This window comes from Scyliorhinus torazame, chromosome 1 (genome assembly GCF_047496885.1).
Source record: "Scyliorhinus torazame isolate Kashiwa2021f chromosome 1, sScyTor2.1, whole genome shotgun sequence".
NCBI lineage: Eukaryota > Metazoa > Chordata > Chondrichthyes > Carcharhiniformes > Scyliorhinidae > Scyliorhinus > Scyliorhinus torazame.
Window position 1 is genome coordinate 252,489,606 of NC_092707.1, and position 26,524 is coordinate 252,516,129.

The following is a 26,524-nucleotide window of genomic DNA, read 5'->3' on the forward strand; positions in this document are numbered from 1 at the left end:
GACCACATCTCCCGGTTGGGTGTGCGGCCGGATGCAGACAAGGTGGCAGCCATCACGGCCATGCAGAAGCCAGCGGATAAGAAGGCGGTCCTCCGATTTTTGGGCATGGTCAACTTCCTGGGGAAGTTCATCCCCAACCTCGCCTCCCATACCACAGCTCTCCGGAACCTGGTCAGGAAGACGACAGACTTCCAATGGCTTCCCGCCCACGAGCGCGAATGGGAGGAGCTTAAGACCAAGCTTACCACGGCCCCGGTATTGGCATTTTTTGATCCCACGAAGGAAACAAAAATTTCAACGGATGCCAGCCAATCTGGCATTGGGGCGGTGCTCCTGCAACGCGATGAGGCCTCATCATGGGCCCCCATTGCATATGCGTCACGTGCCATGACCCCCATGGGACAGCGCTACGTGCAGATCGAAAGGAGTGCCTGGGACTGTTGACTGGGGTCGACAAATTTCATGATTACGTGTACGTCCTCTCCCAATTCACTGTCGAGACCGACCCTCGCCCGCTGGTCAACATTATACAAAAAGACCTGAATGATAGGACCCCTCGCCTCCAGCGCATTCTGCTTAAACTCCGGCGGTATGATTTCCAGCTCCTATACACCCCGGGCAAGGACCTGATCATAGCCGACGCTCTGTCCAGGGCAGTCAACACCCTGTGTGACCCAGAGGGGTTCGACTGCCAGGTTGACGCCCATGTGACCTTCACGGCCTCCAATCTGCAGGCCACAGATCCACGCCTTATCTACATTCGCCGCGAGACTGCGGCTGACCCCCTACTACAGCGTGTCATGCGCCACATGATGGACGGGTGGCTCAAGGGCCAATGCCCGCAGTTCTACAATATCAGAGACGATCTGGCGGGAGTCGATGGTGTCCTCCTGAAGCTGGACCGCATCGTGATCCCGCACAGCATGCACCAGCTCGTTTTGGAACAGCTACACGAGGGCCATCTTGGCGTGGAGAACTGCCGATGGAGGGCCCGAGAGGCTATGTACTGGCCCGGCATCAATGAGGACATCCCCAACACAGTGCTCAACTGCCCCACCTGTCAGCGGTTCCAGCCGGCCCAACCACGTGAGACCCGACAGCCCCATGAGTTGGTCACGTCCCCTTGGTCTAAGGTAGGCGTTGACCTGTTCCATACACTCGGCAGGGACTATGTTCTGATTGTAGACTATTTTTCGAACTACCCGGAGGTCGTACGCCTGCACGACATCACATCATCGGCGGTCATCCGTGCCTGCAAGGAGACCTTTGCTCGTCACGGCATCCCACTCACTGTGATGTCGGACAATGGCCCCTGCTTCGCGAGCCAGGAATGGTCCAACTTTGCCAGCAGGTACAACTTTGTGTATGTGACATCCAGTCCCCTGTACCCCCAATCCAATGGCAAAGCAGAAAAGGGCGTCCACATAGTCAAACGGCTCCTCTGCAAGGCTGCCGATGCAGGATCCGACTTCTACTTCGCCTTGCTGGCCTATCGTTCGGCCCCATTCTCCACGGGCCTGTCGCCAGCACAGCTGCTCATGGGTCGCACCCTCAGGACCACGGTGCCGTCCATTCACGTCCCAGACCTCGACCACGTTCCGGTCCTTCAGCGGATGCAACAGTCTTGTGCACAACACAAGGCGGTGCATGACGCTCGGGCGACTGATCTCCCTGCTCTGGCGCCGGATGACAACGTCCACATCCATCTTCCGGAGGGTGGCTGGTCTGCAACTGCTGTGGTTCTTCGGCAGGTGGCCCCCCACTCATTCCTGGTCCGTCTGCCAGATGGTTCAGTTCGCCGCCGCAATCGGCGTGCCCTTCATCTCGTTCCACGCTCACTACGTGATCCTCCACCGGTGCCACGCCCTCCTGTTGTCCCCAACCTGGACTATGTGGAGATTCCGAATACTCTGCATCCTCGTCACTCAGCCGTGGCCCAGCCCGTTCCTCAGCTGGTGGCTCCTGACCCACCCTTGAGGCGGTCAACCAGAATTAGTCACCCACCTCAGAGACGTGACTTATGAGTTTTACAATGTTGGACTCTTTGATCTGTTCTGTTATCCCGTTTCATCGTTCCAGTAGTTTGTATATAATGTTCATTTCGTTGTTGGTGTGATACCCTATTTCTCTGCACCAGGCACCTTCCCGTGTAAATAGATTAGCCTCATGTACATAGTCATGTAAATAACACAAACACATATAGTCCGGTACATTCACTACACAATATTTATTGTCACTCAGGCACATGTTCTTTATATAAAAGGGGGGATGTCATAATATACACCAGTATATTATGGTGCAGACACACACACACACTGATGGACATGCAGTGGGACCAATCAGCATACACAACACCGCAGCCAATCACCAGTGAGAGCACACGCACTATAAAGACAGGGACAGGAGAGTTCCCGCTCATTCTAGTAGCAGCCAGCTCAGAGCACAGAGCTCACAGCCTGCAACACAGACATTCACCATGTGCTGAATGCATCACCTGGTTAGGACTAGGCAAGGGTCAACAGTTAACGCTGGTATTGCATTTACCCACAGTTCAAGTATGTTAATATAGTTAACCTTATAATAAAATAGAGTTGCACCACTTCCAGTGTTGGTGACCTGTTTGTGATCCAGAAAACCCAACACATCAGAACAGAGAGGAGGAAGGAGAGAGAGGAAGAAAGGAGAGCAGTAGGGAGGAGAGAGCCAGAGAAGGAGAGGAGAGAGAGGTAAGAAGGAGTTGGAATGAAAGAAAGGAGTGAGGTCAGAAGAAGGGTGTAAAGAATCAGAAGGATGAAGGAGGGAGTGAGGTCATGAACAATGAACAAAGAAAAGTACAGCACAAGAACTGGTCCTTCGGCCCTCCAAGCCCGTGCCAACCATGCTCCCCGTCTAAACTAAAATCTTCTACACTTCCTGGGTCCTTATCCTTCTATTCCCATCCTATTCATGTATTTGTCAAAATGTCCCTTAAATGTCACTATCGTCCCTGCTTCCACCACCTCCTCCAGCAGCGAGTTCCAGGCACCCAGTACCCTCTCTGTAAAAAACTTGCCTCGTACATCTACTCTAAACCTTGCCCCTCGCACCTTAAACCTATGCCCCCTAGTAATTGACCCCTCTACCCTGGGAAAAAGCCTCTGACTATCCACTCTGTCTATGCTCTTCATAATTTTGTAGACCTCTATCAGGTCGCCCCTCAACCTCCGTCGTTGCAGTGAGAACAAACAGAGTTTATTCAACCGCTCAACCAATGATAGCAAGGAAGGTAAAAGAGTTGACAAAGAAGGAGAAAGGAAGAGAGACAGTGGGGAAGGAGAGAGCGGAATGGAGAAAGGGTGAGAAGGGAGGGAGGAGAGATAGGAGGGAACAATTGGTACAATGGATGGGGGAAAGAAGAAAGGGGAGAGGAAAGAAAAAGAGAGGTTGGATAAACAAGTGGAGTAGGAAGGAAGGAATGAACCTCACATCCTCAGGCTGTAGAACAATGCCAGGTAGCTAATAAATACTTATTAAATTGAAGCTTTCTTCACAGGAATTCTCTTGATTTTCCCATTTTCTTTGTTGGAGTTGAGACTGAAGTGACCTAATCATACCTGCTGTCCTAATGACGCTGTCAATCACTTCCCTGGGGACCATTTCCTCGCTGAAAAAGCGGACACTCCTCCGCGCATTCATCAGTTGGTAAAACTCATTCACTCTGCGGATCATTTCATCCTCTGAGTAACGTGGCGGTAAATATGGAATATGCTGCTCTTCCAGCTCTTCAAGAAAATCCCCAGCTGGAAATGAAAGGACCAGAGTGAAATTTAATAACAATAATAATACAATAATTTGGTGAACTACGCAGAACTATGTCGAATTAAACATTCGGTTTGGGGTGCAAAACAGCAAAATCTCTGAATTGAAGCTGTCGGAACACAAAATAGTTACAAACCTTTGGCCCAGAATGTTCTTAGGCCTGAGTCACAGGCCATTCCAATAAGCGGCCCTCATGCCCTCTATAATCTGGAGCATGACAGATTAATGCAACTAAAATCAGGGCAGATGTAAAGCAGGCTGCCGGCTTGCACCATCACACAATGTGAAATGTCATTTCGAGGACCTCGGCAATTTACTTATTTAATCACACAGCGGGGGGTACAAAAGGCAGTTTCAGTGGAGCAATCATTCTGAATTAACCCATTCCAGCTTGAGACCCCAACCAAAATCATCATCAGACCCCATGTGAATGGAAGCAAAAATAAAAGCAAATTACTGTGGATGCTGGAATCTGAAACAAAAACAGAATATACTGGACAATCGCAGCAAGTCTGGCAGCATCTGTGGATAGAGAAGGAAGCTGCCGTTTCGAGTCTGGCTGACGTCAGCTCCTTTCTCTCTCCACAGATGTTGTCAGGCCTGCTGTGAATGGAAGCAGTTAGTTACAAGCAACCAACAGGCTGGGTGCAGTTCGTTGATCAAGGCTTAATGTGTCTTGGCCAGCTCCGACACTGAGCTCCCCACCTCGTAGTTCCTTACGAGTGGGGGAGGCACATTAAGCCACAGGGTGGGAAGTGAGGTGAACCAGCAACGATCTTCTGTCTTCTTATGGAGCCAGGAAATGCTTGTTTTGCCCATTTATTCACAGATTCTGCACGGGCTCCTACAGTCAGCAGCCAACACCAGTTTGCATAGTAAAGCAGTATTATGCCACTTCAGACTACGCTTGCCCCTTTATCTAAATGTGGTATCAGGTGGGCCTTGCATGTGAGTGAAATCAAAGAGTCCCCTCCCGATATTCAACACATAACAACAGTTTTTCCCAAGAGCAAAACGGCCAAAAGGAAATTTCTCCCCAGTGACTAGTGATGCAGCTATTTCAGTCACACAGTGACTACCACAACCAGCTCAGTCACATGAGTGCCTCCTGATATAACTACCTCAGTTACAGCTTTGCAGGGACTGTTTTGATCCAGCAGGTGTTAATTGCCACACAAACCAAATCCAAAGGGAAGCTTGGCAAGCTTATCACAACTCTATTTATTTGCATTTTGACCACAATACGATAAATGTACTGAAGTCAGAAGCTTCAAATTCCAAGGACACTTTTGGAGATTTTAATTATTAAACAAAATCATTTATTAACAAAAGTAAAGAAAACTAAAACACAAATAAGTAGACAACAAGCCTCCCCCCCCCCCCACCCACTCCCCAAGGGAGCATCCACCACCCCCATCCCCCCAGGTGACCCCCAGCCCTCCTTTCCCCCTCCCCCGGCAACTCCCCCAACTCCTCCTTCATACCACTGTGAACGATGGCTAATGATGCCCGTCTCTGTCTCCTCAGGAAAAGCTCTCCCGGGTCCAGACTGGCGGAGGGGTGCCGGACATCAGAATCCACACCTCGTTCGAGAAGCAGGCCCTGGAGGTGACCGGTGTGACCGAGGACAGGCCGGTCACCAAAACGGAGGCTGGCGGATGCCGCAGAGGCGAGGAAATACCGGGATCCACCCAGAGGACCTGTCAAACGTGAGTACTAATTGCCTTACTGACTGACCCATCCATCCCACTGACCACATGGCCATTATCCTGCAGGTCCTCCAGCCGACGGTGCCCGCCCATCCCGGGTGGCCCCCTCTCCTGACTCCGAGAAAAACATCTCGGAGCAACTGTTATTGTCACGGCATAGCTGTCATCCCCACCCTCCACCAGCGAAGATACGCACACCTCGGTGGGAAATGTTAGTGGTCAGGTGTCTAGGGCACAATCTGGTGAGCACCACACTGGTAATGATGCACACCTGGTGGAGGCAGGAACCCCCAGGTGAGACAGAAATCGGAGATCTGCTGGATCCCAGAACACAGCTGGATCCCAGCCTGATGCTGAGCCTCTGGAAGTGGGTTATGTGGAGCTGATGGAGACGATAGGGTGTCGTCGGGACTTTCAGAGAGAGATGTCAGCGTCGATCCAGCAACTCCACAGCTGTGTGGAGGGGTCCCAGAGGCCCCGAGATGGTGCTGGCAATGCGTGGTACCAAGGCCAATACTGCACATCTGTGCATACGCCGCTGAGAAGTGAGCCGGGGCCCTCCAGCCCCAGAGCCCCCAGAGGACGCCCGCCAGAGGCATCTAAGGCCACAGAACGGGGTAGGCAGATGTGCATCCTGGGGACACACCTTGACGCAATGGTAGAGCTAGGAGGGCCAGGCATGTTGAGGATCACTGAGGGCATCAGGGGAGGGGAGAGGGTGTGGGGGGCCTGGTAGGGAGTGGGGACAGGGGTGGGGGGGGGTGGTCCCATCGGGAGTGGGGTATTATACAGCACATTTAAACTCCTTTTTACACAACCATCATGATGCCCCTGTCACTTTCTTCCGCCATGCAGGCTGACCTCCGAACCCTTTGGCCATATCTCCAGGCATCCCCTCCCCTCCCCGTGGACATGTCCCCGGAACTGTGTCCCATCGCCTGGGTGTTCAGATGTTATGTGTGTGGTCTTGCCCCCCGCAGTGTTCAAGCACAGTGTCCAGGCATCAAGATTTAAGTGGGATGCTGGGCATTGGCTCCCACATGCTACATACCCTCCCACCCACAGGAATTCACAGGAGCCTGTGAAGTGCTCACTTAACCACAACTGCCAATTCCCCATCAGCAAAAGCCTTCAGCCGCGCAGCCAGAGGCCTCAGCAGTCAGTGGGGGTTACGGGTGGTCGTTGGGGCAGACGAGCAGGGACAAGGGTTGCCCCCGAAACAGGAATACACGATCCAGAGTTGGCATGGTGCCCCCCGGTTGCCTCCCCCACCACCAGCACCTCCCCCCACTCCAGCATTACGACCCACCCCTTCTACCCCCAGCTGAGGGTCCCTCCCCTTCTACCCCCAGCTGAGGGTCCCTCCCCCCCTTCCCCCCTCCCCCCCTCCCCCCGCTCCCCCCCGGCTCGTGCGAGCTCAGCACCCCCATGCTCTTTGCCTGTGAGCAACGATGGCTACTCCCTTCCTTGGTTCCCCACAGCAGCCCTTCCGCAAGGTTCACGTTTTTCAAAAGGAGTACGAATCGGCCCCATCGTGACCGCTTGCTGGGGAGGCCGCTGAATGACAGGAGGCCGTTGGATATGGGGTGGCTCTCATTATTTGTGTGGAAATGGGGTTTATATGGTGATAATTGGTTTCTCACCACACTACACCGAGATCCCGATTTCGCCCACGGGAGCGGGCCGGTTGCATCGCAAACTGTTTGACGCCTGGCGCAGATTTCATTTTTGGCCTCTATCGCTGTTCACCGGCCTTGTTACGCTTGAGTGCAACCATTCCAGAAAATCACACCCATGATTAACCATCTTTCGGGCAGCACAGTAGCACAAGTGATTAGCACTGTGGCTTCACAGCGCCAGGATCCCAGGTTCGATTCCCTGCTGGGTCACTGTCTGTGCGGAGTCTGCGTGGGTTTCCTCCGGGTGCGCCGGTTTCCTCTCTCAGCCCAAAGACGTGCAGGTTAGAGACGATTGGCCATGATAAATTGCCCTTAGTGACCAAAAAGGTTAGGAGGGGTTATTGGATTATGGGGATAGGGTGGAATGAGGGCTTGAGTCGGTCGGTGCAGACCCGATGGGCCGAATGGCCTCCTTATGCACTGTATGTTCTATGTTCTAAAGGTAAATGGGGTTGAAGGATAACAGGGCTTGGTGTTTGGTGGGTGGCGGCGGGGTGTGCCGGGTGCGGGTAGTAGATGCTAGCAGTCTGATGCTAGTAGAAGGAACTTGGGCTTGGAGACAGCCATTTTCACAAGTTAGGGGACTCTCCCCGTGTGCCCATAAAGGAAAGCCCCAATCTCCCAACCCCTCCCCCATCCCCAACTGGAAAGCCGCCAGGTTTCACCCCAAGCTCTCCTGGTGTCAACAAGATGCCTGTGGAAGCAGGAAGTGACCCACCTAGTGGCAGATCTGCAAATTTCCCCACCACTGGCAAAGTGTGATCAGAAATACATTCCCACATCCATCCCCCCACGTCCGTGTCCCGTCCCGTCCCCCCCCGTCCCCACACACACACACACCACCCTCCTTCATATGCCATTTGGTCAGTGTTTCCACCTCTCAACCCATCCTAAAAGGGCTTGGAAAGTTCCAGCTATCATTTTACACAGGAGTTGTTGCGATTGGGAATACGCTGTCTGAAAGTGGTGGCAGAAGCAGATTCCATAGCAGCATTAAAAAGGAAATTGGATACTTGGAGGTATACATTTACAGAGCTGTGAGGAAAAAGCAGGGGGTGAGATACACAGAGCAGCTGTGCTGCAGATCCAGCACAAGTACAACAGGCCAAATGGCCTCTCTTTATGCTGCATCATTCTATGTAAATGATTATAGATAGAACCAGTTCAGTCACAAGTGAATAACTAATGTAACCAATTCAACTTTTGTTTCCTTCTCTTCTTTTCTAACTGTGGGGCTGCTGCCTCACGATGCCGATCACACAGGTTCGATCCCGGCTCCGCGTCACTGTCTGTGTGGAGTTTGCACACTCTCCCCGTGTCTATATGGGTCTCACCCCGCAAAACCCAAAAAGATGTGCAGGTTAGGTGGATTGGTCACGCTAAATTGTCCCTTAATTGGAAAAATTAAAATAAATATATCTGCCAATTGCAAATGCCTAGCTTTCCAGAAGTAAGTGGAATAAGTATTAGCCATGACATGCACCAGTGAATAGAGTGCCCTCCACACTGAAAAATCTACGGAAGAATGGAGAGAAGTTGGAAGAGAGCTGCTTTTGTCAGGACTGAACAATGCATCTAAAACAACTTCAAGAAGTCATGCAGTAAATTCCACAAATTCAATCTTGGCAGAAAGCACTTACTGAAAATAGCAAAAGGCACACCCCTAAAAATTGATTTTTTTATTTACTTAAAGAGTGGTTAGAATGTGAAAATCACTAATGTATGGAATAGCTGAGGCAAATATCATTTAAAGAAAAGTTAGAAAAGTGCATGACAGCCAAAGGATTAGGAGGACGTGCTCACAGGAGTAGGATAGGGTGCAAGGAGTCTCATGTGGAGCACAACCAAAGGCATAAACCAGTCTACAGCCACCCAATTAAACCCTTTCATAACAAAGACCTCCATCAGCTTACTCCTCAGCCTTCACTTCTAAAAATAAGAGCCCCAGTCTTTTCACCCTTTTTGGACGAGTACAATTCTGCTATCATTCTTGTCACTCTTTTTGGCACAAAATGTTTTAATATCCTTTTTGATAGCTTTTAAGGTTAAATACTCATCTTTTTAAAACTGATGTTAAATAATAGAGTTACCACTCTTGCCTTCCAAAAGGATAGTGAGTGTGGTGGTTGGCATGTTCCTTTTACATAGAGAGAGAGAGACCAATGTTAGAGGTCATAAATGGAAGGTTGCAGTTTCTCTGCCAACACCCTAATAGTGCACAAGGGAGACAGAGCCAGTTATTCCTGGAAGTGGTCAGGTTGCCTGCTGCCAGAAGCTTATAGCTTGAGGGGCGCCATCCCACATCAAGCATGGAGTCTCTCTCACTCTTACCGCCTCCCATGGGCATGTTGGAAGGAGTTTGCAGGCTGACATTCAACCCGTTTGGCAGCATTGTGAACGCACCTTTCTTGGCCAGCAAGTCCTGGGTTGGGACTCGAACCCGGAACTTTTGGCTCAGAGGCAGTGATGTGCTGAGGGAGTTTCACAGCTATCCTGTACCTCAATCTGACCAGACGGCACTCGGAGTTCCAGTTCAAAATCTTTATTTGAGATACAGCAGGAGAACTTGTTTACGAACATGTGGCCCACAAACTGCCTGAACAAAGGAATACAACATCAATTGTACCTTTAGCTTATCTTAGAAGTAATTTGCATAGACCAATCAAAAGTGTACATTTGTTTAGAAATTATCTATATCCTTTTACAGTTAATAATTAAGCTTACATAATAGATAGAGCTATGATATCCAACTGTTAGCACAGCAGGTATACACAGTTTATACCATCAGCAAACACACACATCTGTGGTTCTTGGCTATCTGTTATTGTATGTAGTGACATACTATGGCCCATCAAAACATGTCTGTAGTCCTTGACTATTATCTGGAGCATACTCAACAGTGGAGTGCCTGTGGTATATCCAACTCCATCCTGTCCTTTGTTCCTTTTGCTTTCACGACTGTGTAGCTTTGGCAGGCTCACAGTAGAACTCTGCTGTACTCAATGATTTCAACCCCTTCAGGCGCTATCATAGAATTCCAAGAGGGCGGAAGGAGGCCATTCGCCTCACTGAGTCTGCACCAATCCTTGGAAAGAGCACCCTACTAGCCCATGCCTCCACACTATCCCCATAACCCAGTAACCCAAAACAGAAAGTTATGTTAATAACACTGGATAGAGGGATGGAAGGAGGCTCATGTCACGTATAAACAGCGGCAGGTACAAATGGCATGTTTCAGCGCTGTGCCATCTCTGTGTTTGCACATAAAAATCACAAGCCTATTCCTAATCTTGACATCAGTAGCCAAAGCTGCATGTGGATTGCACAATTGTTGAATTTACTGGGTTACTGAGTTAACAGACACACCTTTATGTGCCAGGTCCATAAACAGAGGAAACATGGGCCAAATCTTTATTTCAGAGACTAAGTGCTAACTTGGGTTCTACAACCACAGAAGTGGTGCCGACTTCCCGGAGCAATGGGTTAACGCCGACGCCACATGGAACTAAAGCAATTCCAATGAAAAATGGTGTTTGATTCATTGGGTTTGGCACTCGAGGGGCTGACATGCTGCAGCCACACTTAAGCATTCCACTGCCCACACACTCTTATTCCAGCCAACAAGGTGGTAACCCGAAAAGTGGCACCCCGGTTTGCAGATGCGGAGCTCCAGAACCTGCTGGACGCCATGGAGGAGAGGCGGGGCACCCTGTTCCCGGGGTGGGAAGGAGGCTGCCACCCACCACCATACACTGGGCCTGGTTGCAGGTGGTAGAGGCCGTGAGAGCCATGGGCCCCACTGCCAGGCTGGCCAGCAGTGCCGGAAAAAGTTGCACAACCTCCTCAGAGCAGCCAGGGTGAGTAGCCAGCACCATGCCCCTGGCACCAACCCCCATCCCACACACCTGTTAACCTCCCTACATCACATGCCAGCACCCATACTACCCGCCATGGCCAGGTGCTCTGTTTGCAAAGGCCACCAGCTGCCCACCCCCATTCTGCCCGTGTTTGAATGCCTAACACTGCATTTTCTGTTTCCTCTGCCCGCCCCCCCCCCCCCCCCCCCCCAGGAGAAGTCGACGCACAACCGCAGGGAAACAGAGAAGTCAGGAGGGGGCCCAGCAGACTTGTGCCCCTCAACATAGCGGAGCAACGGGCACTGGACCTGGTTGGTGGGCCCAGGGAGGGGCAGTCGCCCAGGTGGAGGTTGATGTTGTTGCGCTGTCTGTTTGGTACACATGGCACAATCCCCACACCACTCCCAAATCGCTCCACCCCACCTCCTCCAAACTACTCCAATCCCAACACCCCACCACTATATCGCCCCCACACCACCCCAACACCACTCACCACCCCGCCACCCCACCTGCCCCATAGCACCCCAACCCCACTACCTCATCACCTCCACGCCACCACCCAACATGGGATCCAACCACGCAGCATGTGTTGTGTCTTGCAGGATCACCTGGCGAATGAGGCAGGCCCTTCTGCTGTCTGCGCCTGACCACAACCCCAGGTTACGTCGAGCGAAGAGGCAACACTGGACAGCCACGTGAGCCCCCAACGCCAGACCACAACACCCCGGAGCGTCAATCAGGGGACGACACCAACTTCCTATCACAGCTGTCTCCAACACCCTCCACCATCCCAGAGACACTCGCCTCGATTGGGCATGTTAGTGAAGAGGCTTCTGAGGCACTATCTGGTGTGCATCATATACGTGCAGTGGTGCAGCAGGTGGAGGTAGGAACCCCCGAGAGGGCGGACATCGGAAGGCAGCCTCACCCCAGGGACTAGCTGCCATCCAGATGGGTGCTGGGCTTCTGGAAACAGCGGTCCCATCGATGCTGGAGATGCAGACACAGAGCCGGGGACTGCATGAAATGTTTCAGCAACCATCCAGAACCTGCAGGTGCTGTTTGAGAAGTCCAACCACCTGCAAGGCCCTGAGGCGGTGCCGACAATGCGTGCCACCCAGGCCAATATCGCATGGGTGGCGTCCGCGGAGGAGGCCTTGGGAGCGAAGGTATCGGCCATAGATATGGGCGTCCAACACCTGGGACACTCTGTGCAGGCAGTGGCTGAGGCACAGAACAGCACTGTCACAGGCAGCTATGTACCAGGCCACCTGGACATTACAGCAGCGCTCCAGAGCTTGGCCCTGTCACAACGGGTCATGGCTGCGGGCATCGATGGCATTGCCCGGACGCAGGCTGACCTGAACCAGTCATATAGGGACATGGTACAGTCCCAGAGGGAGGTGACCCAGTTCCTCTGCTCCATGGTCTCAAGCTTTGAGACCCTGGTCGAGACAAGAACGGGCACCAGGACTGGCAGTGTCAGGTGGTGAGGGAGCCCTCGGAGCTCTTCCAGCCGTATCCCTGCCCCAGGGAATAATCCAGGGGCCATCGGGCACCCCGAGGGAGAGGAGGTGATGGATCCAAGTTGGTGACCCCTGCAGAAAGGTGCCGGAATACCACAGTGCCTCAGACTATCCCTCCTCCTGCCCCTGGTGCATCCGATGGGCAGCGGGCAGAACAGGGTGGCACGCCACCTGGCACACCCGAGTAACGGCCGAGCCCATTCAGGCTCGGTGCTCCAGGGGATGGCCAAAGGGGACCCAGGTCACAGGGCGGGAATGGCAGCAGACTGCCTCCACCCCTGATGTACCACCTGGGGTTCTACTCAGAGGTAACATCAGCGCCCGTAAGGCCAGCAGGTTAGACACCAGTTAAGTTGGCATGGGTGCAGCACACAGGATAGCTTTAGGGGCTATGGCAGAAACCTGTAGAAACATGTTTACAATAAACACTTGTTCACAAACAATTCAACCTGCTTTGGTGCTCTGTCAGAAGGGTGTGAGAGATGGGGCGGGCTGGGCTAGCTGCAGGGGGGCACTGGGGTATGGGGTGGTGGATGTGCGGCCATTGGAGGTGGGCATGGGCCAGGGCCACCAAGTCAGCTACTGCCCAGTACCCAACCCCACCCCATCCTTCTCCACCCTAACCCCTGTACCCCCCTGCACTCCGTCTGCCACCCCAGGGATCCGATGGGACCGTGTGATGGAATGGCCAGTTCGCATGCAGGGATTCCCCAGGTAGATGGTGGGAAGTGCTAGAGTGGAATGGAGTCAGACGTTGTCAAACGATGCAGAGCACAAGAGCATGTCGCCCCTCTGCTGCGCGATGTTGTGCAGGGCGCAACAGGCCGCCACGATGTGGGAGACCCCCTCCAGAGTGGTCCAGAACTGTATCCTCAGGATGCCGATGCACCACCCTATCTCGGCCCTGGTCGCGGCATGGGCATCGTTGTAATAGGTCTCGGTATCGGTCTGTGGCCTCAGGATAGGCATCACCAACCATAACCACAAAGAATAATACCCATCGCCAGGAGCCAACCCCTCATCCGGGGGTCCATCTTGAAGGTGTCAGGAACCGTTGAGTGTGTCAGGATGAAGGCATTGTGTACACTGCCTGGGTATTGGGTGCAGGTGTGCATCTTGTGGTCACACACCAGCTGCACGCTCATGGAGTGGTAACACCTTTCGGTTTGTGAAGACCACCCTCTTGTGCCCCGTGCTCATAGGGGGACATGCACCCCGTTGATCACCCCCTGAACCTGGGGGCATCCCGGCACTGATGGTGAATCCTGCTGCCCGGGCATCCTGGTAGGCTTGGGCCACATTGAAGTTGATATATTTTCCCGACCTGGTGTATAGTAATAATAATAATCTTTATCAGTGTCACAAGTAGGCTTACATTAACATTAAGACCATAAGACATAGGAGCGGAAGTAAGGCCATTCGGCCCATCGAGTCCGCTCCACCATTCAATCATGGCTGATTTCAACTCCATTTACCCGCTCTCTCTCCATAGCCCTTAATTCCTCGAGAAATCAAGAATTTATCAACTTCTGTCTTAAAGACACTCAACGTCCCGGCCTCCACTGCCCTCTGTGGCAATGAATTCCACAGACCCACCACTCTCTGGCTGAAGAAATTTCTCCTCATCTCTGTTCTAAAGTGACTCCCTTTTATTCTAAGGCTGTGCCCCCGGGTCCTAGTCTCCCCTGCTAATGGAAACAACTTCCCTTCGTCCACCCTAGCTAAGCCATTCATTATCTTGTAAGTTTCGATTGCAATGAAGTTACTGTGAAAATCCCCGAGTCACCACATTCTGGCGCCTGTTTGGGTCACAGAGGGAGAATTCAGAATGTCCAAATTACCTAACAGCAAGTCTTTCGGGACTTGTGGGAGGAAACCGGAGCACCAGGAGGAAACCAACGCAGACACGGGGAGAACGTGCAGACTCCACACAGACAATGACCTAAACCGGGGTTCGAAACCAAGTCCCTGGCGCTGTGAAGCAACAGTGCTAACCACTGTGCTACCGTGCCGCCCATGATGGCATGGATGCGCCTGTGCACTGAGGTATGCGTGATCCCAGACAAATCCCCACTCGGCCACTGGAAGGACCCCATGGCGAAAGGGTTCAGGCCAACCGCCACCTTGATGTCCACCACTAGCGGGTGTCCTCCCCCATACCCCCAGGGTTCCAGGTGATTTATGATCTGGCAGATATGCCAGACAGTCCCATTGCTCAGTCGGAGTGGGTGAAAGGCAGGGGGTGAAAGGCAGACATGTTAATATGGTCCGTACACCTTGCCCAACCCGTGCATTGCAGTCCCTGCCCTGCATGTCACCCCAATGCCACGGCCCATCCCCTGGTCACCCCCCACTACGCTCCCCACCAGCCAGCCATGCCAGTGGTGTAGCGCGCAAAGACTCCGTGAGACGAATAGAGTGAAGTCGCTGAGGCTTTATTAAGCGTGTCTGTTCCCCCGCAGCTCGATAGTAAACTGGCCTGCGGGGGAAGACTCCGGCTTCTTATACTCCACCTTCAGGGCGGAGCTAGAGGTCAACGGCCAACCAGGACCCGGGATCTGTCAGCCAATGACATTAGGGCTTCCAGTCCCACATGACCCCCAATACATACTACCACATTCACCCCTTGTCAAAAATGAACCCGGCGGGGTGATGCTTCGTATGGTGGTAAGGGTTTACAGGGCTGGTCCTGGGAGGAAAAAAACATTCACAAGGCAATACAGTATTGTACAATTTTGTCCTGTTGCAACTATTTACAGAGGGTATGGGAAGAAAAGCAAAATGTTCTTGTGAAAAGTCCATATTTAGTTTTAGATCGACGCCACGAGTCAGTCGGGTGGTCTGGTCGTCCGTGTCGATCGCCTCGGCCCCGGTGGTGGTGGTGCTTGTACCGGTGTTGTCGCCTCCAGGAGCCTTACGGTTTCAGCTTGGGCTTTATTCTTGGTCGGTGCTGAGGGGAGGGGAACCGATCCTCCTGGGAAGGGGGCGGTCGCGGGGTGCGGTGGTGGCAGGAAGGGGGGGGGTTGGGTTGATGGTGTCGGGGGGGTGTGCGTGTTGCCGGCGGGCGCCAGATCCCGCAGGGAGACCGTGTACTGTCGACCGTCGGGGTACTCCACGTAGGCGTACTGGGGGTTCGCGTGGAGGAGGTGAACCCTTTCGACCAACAGGTCCGCCTTATGTGCCCGCACATGCTTTCGGAGCAGGATGGGTCCTGGGGCCGCCAGCCAGGTCGGCAGCGACGTTCCAGAGGAGGACCTCCTAGGGAAAACAAGGAGACGCTCATGGGGCGTTTGATTAGTGCTCGTACATAATAACGACCGGATGGAGTGGAGAGCGTCCGGGAGGACCTCCTGCCACCGTGAAACTGGGAGGTCCCTGGACCGTAGGGCCAGTAGGACGGCCTTCCAGACCGTGCCGTTCTCCCTCTCTACTTGCCCGTTCCCCCGGGGGTTGTAGCTGGTCGTCCTGCTTGAGGCTACGCCCTTGCTGAGCAGGAACTGGCGCAGCTCGTCACTCATGAAAGAGGACCCCCTGTCGCTGTGGACGTATGCGGGGTAGCCGAACAGTGTGAAGATGCTGTTCAGGGCTTTAATGACTGTGGCCGCGGTCATGTCAGAACAGGGAATGGCAAAAGGGAAGCGGGAGTATTCGTCCACCACATTAAGAAAATATGCGTTGCGGTCGGTGGAGGGGAGGGGCCCTTTGAAATCGAGACTGAGGCGTTCAAAGGGGCGGGAAGCCATAATCAGGTGCGCTCCATCTGGCCTGAAAAAATGCGGCTTGCATTCCGCGCAGATGTGGCAGTCCCTTGTGACTGTACGGACCTCCTCTAAAGAGTATGGGAGATTGCGGGACTTGATGAAGTGGTAAAACCGAGTGACCCCCGGGTGGCAGAGGTCCTCGTGGAGGGTTTGGAGGCGGTTAATTTGTGCGTTGGCACATGTGCCGCGGGATAGGGCATCGGACGGCTCGTTCAGCTTTCCGGGACGATACAAAATCTCATAGTTGAAGGTGGAGAGCTCGATCCTCCACCTTAAGATCTTGTCGTTTTTGATTTTGCCCCGCTGTGCATTATCGAACATGAAGGCTACCGAAGGTCCGTGAGGAGAGTGAATCTCCTGCCGGCCAGGTAATGCCTCCAATGTCGCACAGCTTCCACTATGGCTTGGGCTTCCTTTTCTACTGAAGAGTGGCGGATTTCTGAGGCGTGGAGGGTCCGGGAGAAAAAGGCCACGGGTCTGCCCGCTTGGTTAAGGGTGGCCGCTAGAGCTACGTCGGAGGCGTCGCTCTCGACCTGGAAGGGGAGGGACTCGTCGATGGCGCGCATCGTGGCCTTTGCGATATCCGCTTTGATGCGGCTGAAGGCCTGGCAAGCCTCTGTCGACAGAGGGAAGGTCGTGGTCTGTATTAGGGGGCGGGCCTTGTCTGCGTACTGGGGGACCCACTGGGCGTAGTATGAAAAGAACCCAGGCAGCGTTTCAGGGCTTTTGGGCAGTGCGGGAGGGGAAATTCCATGAGTGCGCGCATACGTTCGGGGTCGGGGCCTATTATCCCATTGCGCACTACGTAGCCCAGAATGGCTAGCCGATCGGTGTTAAAAACGCACTTGTCCTCGTTGTACGTGAGGTTCAAGGCTTTGGCGGTCTGGAGGAATTTTTGGAGGTTGGCGTCGTGGTCCTGCTGATCGTGGCCGCAGATGGTTACATTGTCGAGATACGGGAACGTGGCCCGCAACCCATGTTGATCAACCATTCGGTCCATCTCCCGTTGGAAGACCGAGACCCCGTTTGTGACGCCAAAAGGGACCCGTAGGAAATGGTATAATCGCCCGTCTGCCGCGAAGGCTGTGTACTTGCGGTCACTTGGGCGGATGGGGAGCTGATGGTAGGCGGACTTGAGGTCCACGGTGGAGAAGACTTTATATTGGGCAATCCGGTTGACCATGTCGGATATGCGGGGGAGAGGGTACGCGTCTAGTTGTGTGTACCTGTTGATGGTCTGGCTATAGTCAATGACCATCCTTTGTTTCTCCCCTGTCTTCACTACTACCACCTGCGCTCTCCAGGGACTATTGCTGGCCTGCATTATGCCCTCCTTTAGTAGCCGCTGGACTTCGGACCGAATGAAGGTCCGGTCCTGGGCGCTGTACCGTCTGCTCCTAGTGGCGACGGGTTTGCAATCCGGGGTGAGGTTCGCAAACAAGGATGGGGGTTGCACCTTGAGGGTTGCGAGGCCGCAGATAGTGAGTGGGGGTATTGGGCCGCCGAATTTGAACGTAAGGCTCTGGAGATTGCATTGAAAATCTAATCCCAGCAAGGTGGGGGCACAGAGTTGGGGAAGGACGTTTAGTTTGTAGCTTTTGTACTCCCTCCCCTGCACCGTTAGGGTAACTATGCAGAATCCCTGGATATGTACGGGATAGGTGGTCAAGGAACAGCGTCTTACCGTGTCGGGGTGTATAAAGCTCTCCATGCTCCCAGAGTCGACTAGGCATGGCGTCTCGTAGCCGTTTATTAGCACCGTTGTCGTCGTCGTCTGGAGTGTACGGGGCCGAGCTTGATCGAGTGTAATTGAAGCGAGACGTGATTGTAGTAGTGGAGTGGGGTCCGTTGTTGCCGTCCAAGATGGCGTCGGGGATGGACAAAATGGCCGCCCCCATACATCGCACGTGGCTGGGGGGTCACAAGATGGCGGCGGGGGTGGACAAAATGGCCGCCCCCACGCGTAGTACAGGTCTGGGGCGGTCCAAGATGGCGGCGCCCCTCCTCCCCTCGTGGTGGCCGGGACCCAAAATGGCGGCGTCTGCGGGTCGCACATGGTGCGCTGGGGGGGCTGGGTGTGCTAGGACCGCGAGCGCTAGGACCGCGAGTGCTAGGACCGCGAGCGCTAGGACCGCGCGGAGCTCCCTCACCGGGGACAGCGGTGGTCGGGGCCCAAGTAGGTGGCGCTGGCGGGTCAGGCGTGGGGCGCGGGGTGGGGGTTAGGGGGGCGTTAGGGACGCGCAAAACTCCCTCCTCTCCGTGGGGAATGTTGGCCGGGACCCAAAGCGGTAGCGCCGGCGGCGGGTCATACATGGGCTGCGGGGAGGGGGGTTGGGGAGCGTAAGCGGCGTGCAGGGCTCCCTGTTCTCCCGGGACCGTGGTGGTCGGGACCCAGAGCGGCTGCGCCTGCGGGTCGTACATGGCGTGCTGGGGGGGTTGGGGCGCGTAAACGGCTTGCAGGGCTCCCTGTTCTCCCGGGACAGCGGCGACCTCGTGGGACCGGCGCACAACCGCATAATGGCCCTTTTTCCCGCAGCTTTTGCAGATAGCTGCGCGGGCCGGGCAGCGCTGTCAGGGGTGTTTCGCCTGGCCGCAGAAATAACAGCGGGCGCCCCCGGTGCGACTCGGCGTTTGGACCGCGCAAGCCTGTGGGGTGTCCGGGGGGGGGGGGTAGGGGGTTTGCCGCGCCGGGTACGTACGGGGTCCAATGGGCTGCCGTGCGGTCGGGGCCGTAGGCGCGGGTATTACGCGCGGCCACGTCTAGGGAGGCTGCTAGGGCCCGTGCCTCTGAGAGTCCTAGCGACTCTTTTTCTAGAAGTCTTTGGCGGATTTGGGAGGATTGCATACCTGCCACAAAAGCATCGCGCATTAACATGTCCGTGTGTTCGTTTGTGTTCACCGACGGGCAGCTGCAGGCTCGTCCCAAAATCAGCAGCGCGGCGTAGAATTCGTCCATCGATTCTCCGGGAGCTTGCTGTCTCGTCGCGAGCTGGTAGCGAGCGTAGATTTGGTTAACTGGGCGGACATAGAGACTTTTCAGTGCTGCGAACGCCGTCTGGAAATCCTCCGCGTCTTCGATGAGGGAGAAAATCTCCGTGCTCACCCTCGAGTGCAGGGCCTGCAGTTTTTGGTCTTCTGTGACCCGGCCGGTGGTCGTTCTGAGGTAGGCCTCGAAGCAAGTCTGCCAGTGCTTGAAGGCTGCTGCCGCGTTCACTGCGTGGGGGCTGATCCTCAGGCATTCCGGAATGATCCTGAGCTCCATAGTCCTTTTTAGGCACGCTTAATAAATTGTAGCGCACAAAGACTCCGTGAGACGAATAGAGTGAAGTCGATGAGGCTTTATTAAGCGTGTCTGTTCCCCCGCAGCTCGATAGTAAACTGGCCTGCGGGGGAAGACTCCGGCGTCTTATACTCCACCTTCAGGGCGAAGCTAGAGGTCAACGGCCAACCAGGACCCGGGATCTGTCAGCCAATGACATTAGGGCTTCCAGTCCCACATGACCCCCAATACATACTACCACAAGTGGCAGGACCGGCAGCCAATGGCCATGCCTCTGGGAACATGACCTACCTCCTCTTTCTCCCTGAGCAGCAACGGTGCCTGTTTCCCAATTTTTCAAGCCGCAAGCTAACTGCGCTGTCGGTAATTCCTCCTGGCGGAGGTGGGCATCGCGGGAGATCCGGCGATACCATGACGGGCTCGTTAATGATAAGCAAACGACATTTACTGTGCGTGTGGCGTAAAATATATTCCATCAGGCGCCCGGCGCCAGCCCCGATTTTCGGCTGATGTGCGATTCTCCGCCCAATCGTGTTTCCAGATTCCGGAGTCAGCCGACAAGATAATCCTGCCCATGTGTTTTCCCAGACACCAATTTTACTTGTGGGGTCAACAGCCATTTCTTTATCACTTGGGTTGCTCTCTGTCTCTTTTCAAACTGGCAGCAGTTCAAAATACCAAACACCTCTCTCCGTCAGAACTCTGACTAACCTAGGGATGGCATTCACATTGCACTACTAAGGCACTACTGTCAGTGATGCCAAGTCTCATGGCAGTCAGTATTTGCACCTTGGTAACATTGCCTGTCTCTGACCGGACCTCGGCTCATCTGCTGCTGAAACCCTCATCCATCCCTTTAGACTTGGTTTTCCAATGATTCACACTCCAGTCTTCCATTTGGCCTTTCGTTCTTCATCCCTCAAAATTTGAACTTATCCAAGTCTCTGGGTGGGGTGTTAATCAAGCAGGCTGCTTTGTCATGGATTCTGCCAAATCGCATGTTATTGGAAGCTGCACCCATTCAGACAAGTAGAGAGTATTCCATCACACTCCTGTCTTGTGTCTTGTAGATTGTGGACAGGATCCGGAGAGGCAGAGGAAGAGATACTTACCGCAGGATTCCTAGACTCTGACCTGCTCTTGTAGTTACAGTATTTAAATGGCTAATCCAGTTGAGTTTCTAGTCAACAGTAGCCTAGCATTGATTGATTGATTTATTGGCACATGTACTGAAGTACAGTGAAAAGTATTTTTCTGCGGCCAAGGGAACGTACACAGTACATACATAGATAAAAATAATAATTGACAGAGAACATCAACAAATTGCACATCGACAAACAGTGATTGGTTACAGTGCGAAACAAGGGCCAAACAAAGCAAATACATGGGCAAGAGCAGAATAGGTGTCGTTATAGGAATCTTTAATTTATGGGATCTTAACCTGTCGAACTACGCCAAGTTTGGGGGAAGCTTAGTTGATGAATCAAGTCCTGGCGCAATACGACAAGTTGTAAGATTTGTACTATTTGTAGACTGTGTCAAGTTGTTTGATTCCTTGTATTATTCGACTGTGTATAGTTGAAGGAATTTATATCATCTCTGCTATTCGGTTATCAGTAGCACTTTGCGAATACTGGAACTCAGCAGAAATTTGCAGTATAAACTTCTCAGGTGCCAAAAGGAATTGTTTTATTTGTAGTCGCTTGATTATAATTTGAAAGTCATTTAAAAGGTAATTCGTAGACAATTCGAAGCTTTCAGAGAATTACAGACATTATCTTTCTTTGCTTTGGCAGACAGCTCAAAAGTAACTTTTAAAAGGTCAAAGTCTGGCAATGAAACATGAAGAGAGAGAGAAAGCTAATCTTCAGCTAAACTCAAACTCAAAGTCAAAAGTGGACTAACATCACTGACACAGACTGTTAAACTGACAGAACCCCCAAAAGACATAAACTAAAATGGAGACTATAAAGGACAAAACTGACTAAACTAACAGAAAGACAACACAAAGACATCTCCTCAACACACACCCCCAAAGACAATACACAAAGACAATACACCACAGACAATACTAAAATGGCGGGCGGAAACTTTTCAGTTATACACTTTCATATCTGTCTTAAGTCATCTAATTACACCCCAATATAATCCTAATTGGTTTGGGTTAGACTCAAACACATTTGATTTGATGGCAAGCCGTCCATCTTCAATGTGCAACATCAGCTTTTTAATTGTTTCATGTCTACAAGTTATGGAATGTGATATTTTGCTAATCTTTTAGCTGGCTTGGCTAATGTAACAATTGAGACTTCATATCGAGAATATATATGATTCAATGCTCTTACAAACTGCATTGGACTCTTGCCACCTAGTTGCCATGGAACTCGGTCCTTGGCCTTGACAATTAGCACAAGCAGTGTCAAATTGTCTTGCAACTGTGCTGCTATAATCTTATAATGGAATTTTATGCTGTTTCATGTATCATATTGAAGTCCTGAATTTATGTGTGCTGAAATTCTCATTTTTAAAAATGAGTACTAAAACAGCTATCTTTTACCTATACTAGTTGTATTTGAAATACCTGGCTTCTACAGTCGTGAATAGCGTTCTTACAGGGAACAGATCAGTCCGAGGGGGAGTCGTTGAGGAGTCTTGTAGCGGTGGGGAAGAAGCTTCTCCTATGCCTGGATGTGCGGGTTTCCAGACTTCTGTACCTTCTGCCTGATGGAAGGGTCTGGAAGAGGGCAAATCCTGGATGGGAGGGGTCTCTGACAATGCTGTCTGCCTCCCTGAGGCAGCAGGAGGTGTAGACAGAATCAATGGGAGGTTGGCAAGCTTATGTGATGCGTTGGGCTGAGTTCACCACACTCTGCAGTTTCTTGCGGTCTTGGACTGAGCAGTTGCCATATCAGGCTGTGATGCAGCCAGATAGGATGCTCTCTATGGCACATCTTAGAGGTTTGAAAGAGTCGATGCAGACATGCTGAATTGCTTTAGCTTCCATAGGAAGTAGAGACGTTGTTGGGCTTTCTTGACTGTTGCACCAATCTGAGTGGACCAAGACAGACTGTTGGTGATGGTGACCCCCAGGAACTTAAAGCTATCGACCATCTCCACTTCGGAGCCATTGATGTAGACGGGTCTGGGGGTGGGGGTGGGGCGGGGGGGGGGGGGGGGGGGCGTGCTATGCTTCCTGAAGTCGATGATCAGTTCCTTGATTTTGATGACATTCAGAGAGAGGTTGTTTTCGGTACACCATGCAACCAAGTGATCTATCTCCCTTCTGTAGTCTGAACTCGTCGTCGTACAACCCACTACAGTCATATAATCCGCAAACTTATAGATAGAATTGGAGTTAAATCTTGCTACACAGTCGTGTGTGTATAGGGAGTACAGTGGAGGACTGAGCACACATCCTTGCGGGGCCCTGGTGTTAAGGACTATTGTGGAGGAGGTGTTGTTACCTATCCTGACATTGCGGTCTGTTGGTGAGGAAGTCAAGGATCTAGCTGCACAGGGAGGGGTCAAGTCCAAGATCCCAGAGTTTGGTTATTAGAATTGTCGGGATGATGGTGTTGAAGGCGGAGCTGTAGTCTATGAACAGCAGTCTGACGTAGGCGTCCTTCTTTTTCAGGTGTTCGAGTGTTGATTGTAGGGGCAGGGGATAGCATCAACTATGGACCAGTTGCGGTGATAGGCGAACTGCAGTGGATCAAGACTGTCTGGGAGGCTGGCATTGATCCGTCTCATGACTAGCCACTCATGAGATGGACCAATGCCAGTGGGAGAATTCAGCGATAGTAATGCCATTGAATATAAAGGGAAATGGTTGGATTCTCACTTGTTGGAGGTGCTCATTACATGGCAATGTGGTTTGAATATTACTTGCCATTTATCAGTCCAAACCCAGAATTTGTCCAGGTGTTGCTGCATTTGGACATGGACTGCGTCAGTATGGATGGAAGGAAGATCATTGATGAAGCAGTTGATGATTGCTGGGCCTAGGAAACTACCCTGAGGAACTCCTGCCGTGATGTTTTGGGACTGAGATTGACCTCCAACCACCATAACCATCTTCCTTTGTGCTGGTTATGATTCCAACCAACGGAGAGATTTCCCCTTCATTTCCATTGACTCCAGTTTAGCTAGGGCTCTTTGAAGGCACACTCGAGCAAACGCTACCATGAATTCAGGGGCAGTCATTCACATTTCACCATTTGCATTCAGCCCTTTTGTCTAGTAATGAAATCAGGAGCTTAGTGGACCCGTAGAACTAAATTAGGTATCAGTGAGCAGGTTATTGCTTTATAAATGCCGCTTGTTAGCAAAGTGATGGGATGGGTTATTGATAATTGAGAGTAGGCTGATGGGACGAATTGGCCAGATTGGATTTGTCCTGTTTTTTGTGGGCAGGACCTAGCTGGGAACTTTTTCCACATTCTCAAGGAGATGCCTGTGTTGTAGTTGTACTGGAACAGCTTGGCTTGGGGATTGGCTAGGTCTGGGGCACTAGCTTATTGCCGGAATGTTGCCAGGGCCCATAGCCTTTGCTGTATCCAGCAGTTTCAGCCCTTTCTTGAGCTCACGTGGGGTGAATTGAATTGGCTAAAGACTGGCATCTGTGATGCTGGGGTCCTCAGGAAGAGGCCGAGATGAATTAACCCCTTCTGGCTGAAGATTGTTGCAAACGCTGTTCTATCTTTACCACACCAAAGAAATTTTAACCCAGTGACGTTTCTAGAAAGAAAACAAGGTAATTTTATCTTAAGGGAGTTGAAATACAGAGGGCTGCTGTTATTTTGCACTTATATCAACCTCTGGTCATACACCATTTAGAGCATTTTGTTTAATTCTTTACACAGCACCTCAGAAAGGATATATTGATCCTGGGGGGATTGCAATGCACATATAGCAGGGCTAAAGAGATTAAATTATGAGGACATAGACATATGACTATAAAAAATTAAGGGGTGAGTTAAATTACATGTGTGAGGTGAATAATGAAGTTGGTCGAATTGATAGAGAGAAACTATTTGCTCTGGTGGAGGAGTCCAGGTATTGAGGTATATCCTTAAAATCAGAGCAACCAGAGGTATTCAGAAATATTTCCTCACAGTAAGGCGAGTGGAAAGCTGGAACTCTCTTCCTCAAAAAACTGTTGAGGTTGGTCAAATAAAAATTTCAAAACTGATACTGCTGGGTGCGTTTAGGCAAGTTTAAGGATTAAATGGTCTATTCCTATATCCGGTGTTTTCTGCCCCACCCAAGCCCAATTCTTTCACCATCTTCATGATCAAGTTGGTGTCCAATACTATTTTATATTTAACCTTACCGTTCTCATTCCCGAGCAGTTCTGTCTTGTCTTGTAAGTCTTCATCCACCCAGGGTCTGGAACTAACTCTTTTCTCTCCCCTTGCTTTGCTCCGATGGTTCCATAGGACTGCCAAACAAATGCAAATCACTGCAATAATAACAGGTGTCAGGGAAGAGAAGAGGGCCATGGTGAGCAGCTTATTATCTAGAGTTCTGCGCCCCTTGGCATTCAGCTGACTTTCTGAAAGAATGCCCAGCGCTTTTGATAAAAAAGCCTGAGTCAATAGCACTGAAGCATGTTTGTTAATCACATGGAAACTGATTTCATGACAAATCTTAAAGGGACAATGTCCATGAAAGCGATTCACCAAGCCTAGTATTGCAAGTTCATGCATTGTTTCTTTTCGATCTTAGGATCACAAGATACGTTGTGTTGAAGGGTCTTGAAGCCTTGCTCTGTTTTTTTTCCCCAGAATTCGTCCTCTACTTAAGGAATCTTGCAGCTCAGAAGGCTCATTGTGCTTATGCCATCTCTTTGAATGAGCTCCCTTTTGGGGAGGCAGTGGCGTAGTGGTATTATTATTGGACTAGTAATCCAATATTATTGTACGAGTATTCCAGAGATCCACAGTAATGTTCTGGGGTCCTGGGTTCGAATCCCCCCACAGCAGATGGTGACATTTGAATTCAGTAAACATCTGGAATTAAAAGTCCAAAGGTGACCATGAAACCACTGTCGATTGTCGTGAAAACCCATCTGGGAATGAAATCTACTGTCCTTACCTGGTCTGACCGACATGTGACTCCAGACCCACAGCAATGTGGTTGACTCTTAAATGCTCTCAGGGATGGACAATAAATGCAGGCCCAGTCAGCAAAGCCCACATCCCATGCACAAATATTTTTTTAAAAAATCTCACTCCTCTGCCCTTTTCATGGTAAAAAAATAAAAATCCTTTTCAGGTATGGATCCATTTTCCTCTTCCATAACTGAATCACTGTATTTTCAGGCAGCACATTCCAGAATGTAACAATTCACTGTGGGAACAAGAGTCTCCTCATCTCGTTTTTGAGTCAAAAACTGGGTGCCATCAGAACAAAAATAATCACGAATAAACCCAATAAGGAATTCAGGAGAAATTTCCGAATGTGAAACTTGTTCCCACATGGAGTAGTTGGGGCAAATTGCACAGATCAAAAGTGGTGAACGAAGGGTCCACGGAGCTGCCCTGCCAGGGGGTTTATCAAGTCAGACTTGGGACTTTGGCAAAAAGGGCATCATTCTCGATTGTCCCAATAGTGCCAACTGGTGAAGTGTAAATTAATCCATTATGATCCTGGATCAGACCCCAACAGTGACTAGGATACGGGACAGAAACCCTAATATTTTATTTTATTTTAATTTTGTAAGACAGTGAGGAAAGGATACCTTGCTCCAGGAGTGATTTCACACAAAATAGGGATATGTTATATTGAAACAAACTTTACTACTAACACAGTATTAAAATACCTTTAACATATTAGGGCAGCACGGTAGCATTGTGGATAGCACAATTGCTTCACAGCTCCAGGGTCCCAGGTTCGATTCCGGCTTGGGTCAC

The 26,524-nt window shown here is 51.5% G+C and overlaps 1 protein-coding gene across 6 annotated transcripts in view; it reads right to left on the minus strand.

Annotated features, from left to right (window-relative positions):
* The window catches only part of iyd (iodotyrosine deiodinase), a 173,828-nt gene extending 148,686 nt beyond the window's left edge, over positions 1-25,142 (minus strand). For 4 of the 6 annotated variants that reach the window (XM_072504657.1, XM_072504648.1, XM_072504635.1 and 1 more), the window contains exons 1-2: positions 24,943-25,142; positions 3,594-3,779 (exon numbers count right to left, since the gene is read on the minus strand). In XM_072504657.1, coding sequence (XP_072360758.1) covers positions 3,594-3,779; positions 24,943-25,111 — 355 coding nt within the window. In that variant the 5' untranslated portion in view covers positions 25,112-25,142. Of the gene's footprint in view, positions 1-3,593; positions 3,780-3,934; positions 3,998-20,399; positions 20,632-24,942 lie in introns of those variants that run through there. The other 2 variants (XM_072504642.1, XM_072504643.1) reach the window with 2 other exon arrangements.
* Positions 25,143-26,524: the final 1,382 nt, after the last annotated feature.